The 11,085-nt window shown below is 42.4% G+C and overlaps 1 protein-coding gene across 1 annotated transcript; it reads left to right on the top strand.

Moving 5' to 3' along the window:
* Positions 1-10,379: 10,379 nt before the first annotated feature.
* LOC107797642 (uncharacterized) lies at positions 10,380-10,766 on the top strand. Its single transcript, XM_016620545.1, has one exon. It carries the CDS (start codon positions 10,380-10,382, stop codon positions 10,764-10,766), a length of 387 nt encoding a protein of 128 aa, XP_016476031.1.
* Positions 10,767-11,085: the final 319 nt, after the last annotated feature.

Below are 11,085 nucleotides of genomic sequence, written 5' to 3'. Positions count from 1 at the left end.
TTTCAAGCCAGGGTCGAACTCTTTGTCTTCACAAATCATGCCGACCAGCGGCCCATTATTGTGAGCGGGCAATGGATTGTTAGTCACATTTGGGATCTCTTCGTCCCTTAGCACTATTTTTCCCTGCTCTATCAAATTTTCGACCACTCTTTTCAATGACCAGCAGTCGTTTGTATCATGTCCTTCGGCCCCTGAATGATAGGCGCATCTGACTCCGGCTTTATAAGAAGGAGATGTCGGGTTTTGCCTCGTTTGGGGAATTGGTTGCAAGAAACCCAACTGGACTAGCTTAGGGAACAATGTGGAGTATTGTTCACCAATGGGCGTGAAAGTCCGCCGTCGAGGTGGCTCCTGGGGGCGGTAGTTATTCTGCGGGGGTTGTGGGTTATAGTGGTTGCGGTAAGGAGGCTGATTTCTGGGAGGTGGAGCTGGGCCTCGGTTGGCTTGTTGTGGTGAATGGTTATAAGGTTGGGCATTCATGACCATATAAGGTTGATGAGCATATGCCACATTTGAGTGGGGGTAGTAGTGTTGTGGGGCCCTTTCTGGAAAATGGGGCCTGGGATGACGATACTCCCTTGCTTCAGAGGCTGCCATAGCCGTTTCTTCCTTCTTCTTCCCCCTTGTCGTCCCTCCAGACCCGCTTTGGACGGCCTGGGAGGTTGCCCTTAGGGCTGTTTGACTCAGAATCCGACCCGTTTTCAGCCCATTCTCTACCATCTCTCCTATCTTGATTACTTCCGCGAATGGCTTACCCATGGCCGACATCATGTTCTGGAAATAGTCAGACTCTTGAGCCTGGAGAAAGGTAGTGACCATTTCCACTTCATCCATGGGAGGCTTCACTCTCGATGCCTGTTCACGCCACTTAATAGCATACTCTCTAAAGCTTTCTGAAGGCTTCTTCTTCAAATTTGAAAGAGAGTTTCGGTCTGGCGCAATGTCGATGTTATACTGGAATTGTTTTACAAAATCTCTGGCGAGATCATCCCATATATGCCATCGGGACATTTCCTGATCCATATACCATTCCGAGGCTATCCCTACTAAACTTTCCCCAAAGTATGCCATTAGCAATTCTTCTTTTCCGCCGGCTCCCCGCAATTGGTTGCAGTATTTCTTAAGATGTGCAATGGGGTCACCGTGCCCATCGTACTTCTCAAACTTGGGGGGTCTTGAAACCCGTTGGCAAGTGTATGTGAGGAAACATGCATAGGTCGGCGTAAGAGACGCTCTTTTGCCCGCTCAATCCTTGCATATTCTTCAGACTTTGCTCAAGGCTTCTCATCCTTTTGGACATCTCGTTTTGTTCTACAACTCTGGGGTTCTGATCCTGCCCTGGTACAAGCTCGCACTGAGGTGGTAGAGGATTAGTACTGGTAGCGAACCTATTTGGTTCCATTGAGAACGACGGTGCTTGGAATGTAAAAGAGGATGAGTCAAGGCTTGGCTTGTACGTGGCAGGCTGTGCCATAGCTGGGCAAGGCGATGCAGTAAAGATGTTCATGCTTGCATCATTGGCCGACATTCGGGGATGAGGCTCAGAAGGTGATCCTGCAGAGAAGGCGGAGGTGGCTGGGTACCCAAATGGGGTAGCGGGGTAATTTATGGGAACATTAGAAGTCCCACTTGACCTGGAGAATAGTTCAGGGAATCCGGGGACGACACTTGGCGGCTCTTTCCATTGTTCCAGTCATCCAGCATTTCCAACATGCGGAGCCGTAGGATTCTATTTTCTTCCGCAGTTGCGGATTCAGGCGTGAGGACGGCTGAGATTGAGCTCTCCTCAGAGACGGGGACTGTTTGCAATGGAATTTCCGAAGACATTTCCACACTTCCTTTTGACCTGGTGAAGTAAGTGTGAGTACTGCTTCTAGTCCTAACAACAGGTAGTTGAACACCTCTCCTTGATCTCGTGAAGTATGAATGCGAGGCCAGACTTTCACCAAACCAACCGTCTTTTCAAAAACCCTGGAAAATGCTCAATGACAAGTGCACGGTTAATTTGCAGCAAATAACGGATAGTTAATCTCATGTTGGGAATGATGCACCTATACAGTTAAGCGGATTGCTATATGTCTGCTACGAGAGCATGCGTCATTCCGGTATTTTTCCTCTTATTTCCCCCTTTTTTTTTCTTTTCTTTTGTTTTCCTTTTATTTTATTTACATTTATTTTTCTTTTATATTTTTTTTTGTAGCAAAAGAAAATGCGATCGGATCTGATGAGGATTGCCTACGTATCACGATACTCACGTGAATCAGATCATTACGTAGTTCGAAAACACAAATGAGCGTGAAAGAAGCAAACTCTTTAGTATTGAAGCAGTCTATTACAAACTACATTTTGCAAAAGAAAAAGCAAACTTTGAAAATAAACCTAGACTCAAAAAATAGACTAAAAATCACCCTGATGAAAAAACAGGCAGAAGATGCTAAGATACAGATTTGACCTATGAATGCATTATGGTTTTAAAAATTGGTTTCCGCGGGGCGTCGTTCGGCCTCGCCGCGGTCCTAGGCGTGAGATCCCTCTCAAGTTGCTCTAGCTCGTGCATAGTCTGCTTGACATAAACCATTACTGCCGAGAGGAAGGTAACACTAGACATGTTCTCACATCGTAGACATCGTCTGGTGATGGCGTGGGCAACGGCTTTGATCCTATCTCTGGTTTGCTTCTTCTCTACAAGCAGGTGCTTTATCTGATCGCTGCATATCTTGAAGACTTGAACATCTTGCACGTGTTGATGCTTCAATCGCCGTACTTCCAATTTCATATGGGCTATTGTGTCATACCAGTATCTGCTTTCCATTTGGAAATCCTTGGCCTGACTAGCTGCTTTGATTTCAAGTGCTGCCATCTCTCTCTTTATTTTAGCAACAGTCTTCTCGTGGTCGCCTTCCAATTGATTCAGGTGTCTGCGATGCTTATCTGCTCTTGTATCCCACTGTGCCTTGAACTCTGCTATGACGTTTTCAGATTTCTCCAAACCATCTCGCCATTCCCTGATTTCACCTTTTAGACCTTTTATCAGCTGCTCGTCCGATCGACGCCTTGGTTGTCTATCTGCGTCCAACCTTATTTGTTTGATCTGAGCTCTGAGCATCTCATTTTCTTGAGTTAACCTGTTCCGCTCTCCCAGATCGGTAGCAATATGCACGCTGTGCTCGTATTTCATGCCTTCTACTTGTTGTTTTAATCTGCTGATTTTGGCACAATAACCTCTTTCCTTTGCTAACCAATCCCAATGCCTTTTCGATGACTCGGTGAAATCCCGGATGTGGGGTCTCTTAGCTGGCCTTTCATGCTCGAGTTCCCTTCTATACCATGCAAGGTAACCTGGCGCCGTTTCTCCCTTGGCTCGATCCCGCACGCAAGTATCTGATTTCAAATATTGACCCTCATTCCAGATTTGGCGAATCTTCGCTTCTGGGAATTGTCCGTTAGGACTTATCTCAACTGTTTGAGTGCTAAGATCTTCCTCATAAGGTACTGTCTGTCACCTTCCGAACTGTCTCAAAACTCGGCAGGGTGCGTAAGGTTGAATGCTCTTAAGCCCCATCAGTAAGAAATGAGTTTTAGCCGCCGACATATATAAGATCTCATCAACAGGTAACCATCCCAACGCCCATTGTATTTGGCTGGCAGTAAGAGCTTGCAAGAACGAGGTCCATGCCAGGACTCCTTTAGGCCAAGTGATCTCTCTGGTTCTCGTGTAAGATTCTTCTATGCGGGTTTTTTCCGGGGAACCATGGCTCAATACCTCGGAATGATGGCAGAGGTGCTCGGTCATCCATATCTGTAGGAGCAAGTTACAACCTTCGAAGAAATTTCCCCCAGCTTTACAAGTTGTGAGAGCTCGAAAGATGTCAGATACCATCATTGGCGCGAGAGTGCTGCCACTTTGCGTGAGTAAAGTGCTGGCGACCCCAGATATCTTCAAATCAATGTTTCCATCTTTTCTCGGAAATACCAGAAGACCCAGAAACGTTATCATGAACGCCACCCGTCTGTGCTCGTCCCACTTCTGACGAACTCCTTTGCTGCACAGTTTGTTGATTGGATTATTGAATCCCCCCTCGTGACCGTATCTATCATATATGAAGCATGGAGTACAGAATCCGGCTGCTAGATCCGGGTTGTGGACCGTTCTAGGTATTTTCAATGAATCCAGGAACCGATGTACCGTGACGACTCTTGGGGCGACCAAGTATTTTTCCCTCAACGGGAGTTCAGTATTCCCGATGTATCCGGCCATTTCTTCCAAAGTTGGGGTGAGCTCAAAATCAGAGAAACGGAAAACATTGTGCGCCGGGTCCCAATAGGTAACCAAAGCTCTTATGATATCTCCCCGAGGCTGGACTTCCAACAGACCCACAAGACCTTTCAAATATTTCTTAACCTCATTTTGTCCTTCAACACCTAGATCATTCCACCATAGCCGTAACTTGACAGGGATTTGGGTCATTATTGAAAAATGTTCATTTTGCATCGTGCTCATCCTGCACATTTATTAAGGTGATTTTAACAAAATTGACTGACTCAAAAAAAATATATTTTTTTAGAGAGGATCAAGCTTTGCCCACGGCCTTTAAACACTTCGGAGACAAAGATTTTAAGGCTGTGCGGGTCTAAAAAAACGCTAAACAAGACCCAAAGGTGGCTGTTTATGCAAAGTCAGCCTTCCGGCGTCCCTTTCGGGAACATTTGGCTATTTATGATAAAACAATGTCACCTGACTTATTTACGACTCTATTAAAAATTTGACACATCTTTTATTTATTTATTTACTGATTTTTGGCTATTTAGAAAAATGGGGTTGAACCCGACGAGGGTTGCCTACGTATCTCACATCCGGTGAGAATCAAACCGGCGTAGTTCGGGCATATCATGAATAGAGAAAACCTAGAAATCAAGAATAAGTATTATTATTTTGAAAAAAGATAAAGGCTCAAGAAAAAATATTTTTTTTTATTATTATTATTTTTTTTTATGCAATATTTGGATCATTAGTCTGAATTTATAAAAGGGGTACTACAAAAGAAACAACACACTTTTTTGAATTATGGATTTTCCATTTTTTTTTACTTTTAAAATAAACACTTTTTCTTTTTTTTTTTTTTGATTTTGAAAGTGATAAAAGAAATAATTTTTTTTTTATTTTTTTTTAATAACTCTCAATAAAAGACAGTTTTTTTTTTTAGAAAAAATTCCGGCGAGGTTTTGACACTACTTGGACATTGGTTTTATTCTCCAAAAATAAGTAATTATCTCCCCTACGCTGCTATTTTCCCCTTTTTAGGAACCGGTCGACATGCGGAACCGAAGCAAATAAATGCACAACACAAATAGGATGCACCAGGGGGTCTTTTCGTTTCAGGCTGCCTGTCCTAGACGGACCCAACCCCTGTGTTGAGTCCCCTAAGTCAAATGCAACATGATGCAGATAAGCGTTCCTACTAGGGATCCGGCATGAAGTCAAGTTATTCTAGGTTCGTAACCTGGGTATTTGTTCTAGACTGTGCACCCGAGCGGACAACTCGAGTCGAGGAGGGGGCTACGTACCGGGGACCCGCGAGATCGTCCGGCTTTGTAACTTGTCCGTCCTCTTTCTTATTTTAGGTATTGACATTAACAGAATAGGGAGTCCCGACCAGCGAGCTTCTCCCCGGAAGTAAGAAGAGAAAGGTTTCGACACAGTTTATATACAATTCAGATAATATCAAAGCGGTAAAAGACAACATTTAGCACGTTACGCAAAAAACATGTAATAAAAATCAGATAATAAAGCCAAATATAACAATTATTCTAAGCTCGAATTCTTGAACCCTGAACCAGTGGTTCTGGGTGTACAAATCCCCAGCAGAGTCGCCAGAGCTGTCACACCTCCTTTTTGCGCGCCCGGCCCCGAAGGGTTAGATGCGCGGGTGGAGTTTTTTCCAATTTAAGTGACAATATTCGAAATGAGATTATTTATTTAATTCAGAGTCGCCACTTGGGAAAGGTTTGGCTTTTTGGTGTCCCAAGTCACCGATTTTATCTTGAATCCCAAATCGAGGAAATTTTCGACTTTTCCAAATGAAGTCTGCGAACCAGAAATTCTAAGTAAGGAATTCTGTTGACCCGAGGGAAGGTGTTAGGCACCCTCGAATCCCGTGGTTCTAGCACGGTCGCTTAAATTGTTATAATGGCTAAATATCTGATTTAAATACAGGTTGTGACTTATGTGCCTTTATTAAGTTTAAACCGCTTTTATTATTATCATTTATTTTATAGAATTACAACGTCGTGAAAATGCATCTCGAACCACGTCACAATCAATGCACCCGTAGTTGTTAACACATTTTGACTCCGTTGGGACTTGGACTTGGGTCACATCAATGTGCACCCGATTTTTAAGAATATAATTTACTAAAGGTCGCGCCTAAAGAATCTAAACGCGTTATTATCTTCGTAGAAGGCCATGAAATTTATTAAATGGCCTATCTTGAATTCTAAATAATTACCATGGTTATTTATTGAGGGCCCCGCAATTTTGCATCTTTGTTTGGCGAGGCTCATCTCTATTTTAGAAAAGGATATCCTAAAATGGCTAAATTTCTAATGCATTTGTCTCTAAAACTAGAAGAAAAGGTACATGCTAATTCAATTATAGGCTTTGGCCTAATCCGGATTTTTTGTTAGTTTCTGATTAACTACTTATAAAGTAAAAAACGTCATGCCTTGCAGGGATGTTTCAGTCGAACAAAAGACTACATATGAGATTGATGAAATGCAATACCTAATCCGAACATTTTTGAGTTGAACTTAACTGAACTTATTTGGCCTAGATTAAAAGATAACTGGCAAGTAAAATACTTTAGTTTGGCAAGGAATCATGTACGAGCTAAACGAAATACAACACTTAATCCGAACACTTCTCGAGTCGAACTTAACTAAACTTGTGTGGACTAGTCTTAACTAAACAAAAACCAAATGAAACAAGAACAGTATTGTATAAGGCCGAAATCGAAATATACATGCCCCTACTGACAAACAACTACAGAGTTAAAGTACAACAGGGTAAACTCAGTCAAATATCGATACATACTTTCGAACTGTTGAATCATAAACTAAATCAATTTTTACAGGCCTGTTAATGTACTATGAATATTACAACAAATACTTGAACTTCTTCAACCCTTTTTTCATTTCATGCTTTCCAACTGTTTTAATTACATCAATATGGGACTTGAAATGTGTACCTGGAAATGCTGAAAATGCAAAGGAGAAGAAGAAGAAGATGTGGAAATCAGCAGCAGAAAGAAGCAGGACTAGCAAATAGCAGCGGGACAGGGCAACAACAATAGTGAGCAGAATAGCAACAGCAATCAGAACAGCACAAAAGAAAAGGATTCTGATGCGAGGTGGAACTAGAGTTGAAGGAAAAAACAGCCAAGCGAAATAGCACACAGTGTGATGGCAACAATGCTCCAGACAATCCAATTCCGGAATATACCAAATGCCACAAAACAACTAACAATAATCTCGATTGAATTTTAGGAGGAGCAACACTGCCTAATGTATTGACAATAGGTGAAGTTCAGACCAACGAAACCAAATTTCTGATTTCCTAATCTGTTTTATCTCTTTCTTGCTCTCTTTCTATTTCTGTCAACTCTCTCTTTCTCTTTTCTATTCTCACAGTGTATGTATATCTTCTAATCCCTCTGCCTCTAATTCTGTCTCCTCAGTCAGATGTCTGCCCCTTTTATATGCCTTCCTTAAACCTTTAATAGCCTGTTTTTTTAGAGTATCCCAGTACCCTCCCATGTGCCTTTAACCTTTTTTCAGTTCCACTTTAGTTAATTAAGTATTAAAGCCCATTCACCTTCCCTGGCAGATTCAACTTTTTCATTTTATTATCTAAAAGCAAGTATGGGCAGTAGAATATATTGACAGCATATGCTGTCAAACCATTTTAAAATTAAATAAGGACCTTTATGCAGGCCCCAGGCTGTGCACAATGCACATGCGGTGCACCAATGCACATGAGGTGCACCAATGCAAATGCTGTGCAAGAGTGCACATGCCCTCCAATTCAGCATTTAAACCAAACATCCCTTTTACATTACTAATCCAAATCAACAGCTATAAGTAAACAAAATTGGTTCTTAATTGATTTAACAAATGTTCAACAGAAGCCAATCGATTTACTATGCTCGGACAATTGAAACTAATTGACGACTCATGTCGACTCGACTATATTAGCATTAACGTACACAACCGTAGCCAAAAATCAGACATTCAGAAGTATGGGACACATGACTCGACTTATACTGATTAAAATAGAATGGTACTTCGAGGAATCAGTTAGTCAGTGCAAATTTGGAATACAACCAATACGCATGCCGTATCAGAATAGGAGGAGAGAGATTCAGACAAACACAGATGTTCAAACGAAGTGGACAAACAAAAGTTGATAAAAAAAAATTAAAACAAATATGAACAGTCTTTTAAAACAGATCATACGGACTAAAAAACAAATAAAGGAAAAGAAAGCAGACTTACCTTAAAACTTGAAAAGTTAAAAGTTTGAACTCGGATTGGGACAAACTTTCCTTAAGGCTGAATGGGCTTTAATCGAAGTGTTTCTCAGATGAGAAACACTTCGATTAAGGTCCATTAGACCTTAATCTTTTAGTTTGAACAAAACACGGACCATCGACGAAGACCTTCAAAGTTCCAAAAATTAGATCCGGGATTCGTGCTTCCCTGGTCAGATTCGGACCAAACCAAGCATGGTTTGGTCACGAGGGGGGTCTGGGGACTGTCTGGTGCGAAGTTGAGGTCGATTGGTGTAACTCGGGTTCCGACTCGAATCTTCAAATGAAGATTCGAGAAGGTGGGAAGGGATTCGAACTAAACGGCCAACAGATCGATGTTCAGGGCGGTGAAGGGGTTCTATGGTGTTCAGGCGGAGGTCATCGGCGTTCATGCCGCCGGGATTAATGGCGAGGGATAAGGGGGCGGCTAGGGTTTCGTGGGGAAGGAGGTGAAGACGGAAGCTGGGGTATTGGATAGGGGGGCAGGGTGTGGTAGGAGGCTTATATATGGAATGGGGGGATTGATTTCAACCGTTGGATGAGACGAGATGGACGGCTTGGATCTGAAGGTTTAAACGAAACGTCGTCGTTTGGCTTAGTAGGGGTCAGAATTGGTTCGGGTAACGGGTCGGGTAGTGGGGTTACGGGTGAAAGATCCGGACCGTTGGATCGGCTTGGTTTAAACGGTTGTGATGGGTTGGCATCGAAACGACGTAGTTTTGGTGTTAAACTACGTCGTTTTATGGCCTGGGGGGTGGGCTGTTTGGACTGGTGGCTTGGGCTGTCCGTTTGGGCATTATTTGTTTGGGCCAATTTTAATAAATTGGCCCAAATCCGGAAAGGCAAGGCCCCCCCCTTTTTTTTTTTTTATTATTATATTAAAAGAAATACAAAACTAAATAAAATCAAACACCCAATACAATTATTCACACACACGTTAAAATAATTCAAAAAAGGGTAAAATTAAACAAAAAATAAAATCACGGACGAAGATGCCTATTTATGATTTTCTATTTAACGACCGGATTACGGTTTGAATTATGCAGGACACATATATTTTCGATTTTTTTTTTTAATAAAGTAAATAAATAAAAATGGGCCGAAGTCACAAATAAATCAACAAGGTGCCGCACAAAAATTCAAAATTGTACAGCAGGGCCAATTATTATTATTTTTTATTTCTTTTTGAAGCGATTGTCGTGCGAAACAAAAATCACGTGCTCACACTCCATTCCGGAGGATGCTCGGGTCCTCTCTACCCCCGTAGGGATGGCTAGTTACCTTCTGTGTCTTGTGACCGATAAAGACCAAGCCAAGATAAACGAGGTGGACGTGCCCTGCCTGTTCAAGAAAGCACAATTGGGGTTAAATTGGGTAACTTCAGATACCTCTTGATGACTTTTAATTTGTACTTAGATTAATTTATAGGTAATCGCAACATTTTTCTTCTTTTTTATAGGCCTCGATGATCAGTTTGGATTCATGACGGGGCGTTCGACTACGGAAGCAATTCATCTAGTAAGGATATTAGTGGAGCAGTAGAGGGAGAGGAAGAAGGATTTGCATATGGTGTTTATTGACCTTGAGAAAGCATACGATAAAGTTCCGAGGGAGGTCCTATGGAAATGTTTGGAGGTTAGCGGTGTTCCGGTAGCGTACATTAGTGTGATTAAGGATATGTATGATGATGCTAAGACTTAGGTGAGGACTGTGGGTGGTGACTCAGAGTATTTCCATGTGGTGATAAGGTTGCACCAGGGATTGGCCCTTAGCCTATTTTTATTTGCCTTGGCGATGGATGTAGTGTCGCATCACATCCAAGGGGAGGTGCCTTGGTGCATGCTATTTGCCGATAATATAGTGTTGATTGATGAGACACGTAATGGAGTTAACGCGAGGTTGGAGGTTTGGAGACAGACCTTGGAGTATAAAGGTTTCAAACTGAGTAGAACCAAGACAAAATACTTGGAATGCAAGTTCAGTGACGGGACCTATGATGCAGACGTAGAGGTTAAGCTTGATGCTCAAGTTATCCCTAAGAGAGCGACTTTTAAGTATCTCGGGTCTATTATCCAGGATAACTGGGAGATTGATGAAGATATCGCGCATCGCATTGGAGCAAGATGGATGAAGTGGAGGCTCGCTTCCGATATTTTATGTGATAGGAATGTGCCTCTATGACTTAAGGGTAAGTTTTATCTATTGGTGGTTCGACCGACTATGCTATATAGGGTTGAGTGTTGGCCAATCAAGAACTCCCACGTGCAGAAAATGAGAGTAACAGAGATGAAGATGTTGAGATGGATGTGTGGGTGTACCAGGAGAGATGGGATTAAGAATGAAGTTATCCAAGACAGAGTGGGAGTAGCCTCCATGGAGGACAAGATGCGGGAGTCGAGGCTGAGATGGTTCAGACATGTTAAGAGAAGAACCATTGATGCTCCTGTTAGGAGGTGTGAGAGGTTGGCCATGGAGAGTTTGAGAAGAGGTCGAGGTAGGC

Source organism: Nicotiana tabacum, chromosome 18 (assembly GCF_000715075.1).
Source record: "Nicotiana tabacum cultivar K326 chromosome 18, ASM71507v2, whole genome shotgun sequence".
Classification (NCBI taxonomy): domain Eukaryota; kingdom Viridiplantae; phylum Streptophyta; class Magnoliopsida; order Solanales; family Solanaceae; genus Nicotiana; species Nicotiana tabacum.
Note: the sequence above shows the minus strand (reverse complement) of the source record. Positions and strands in the feature narration are given on the sequence as shown.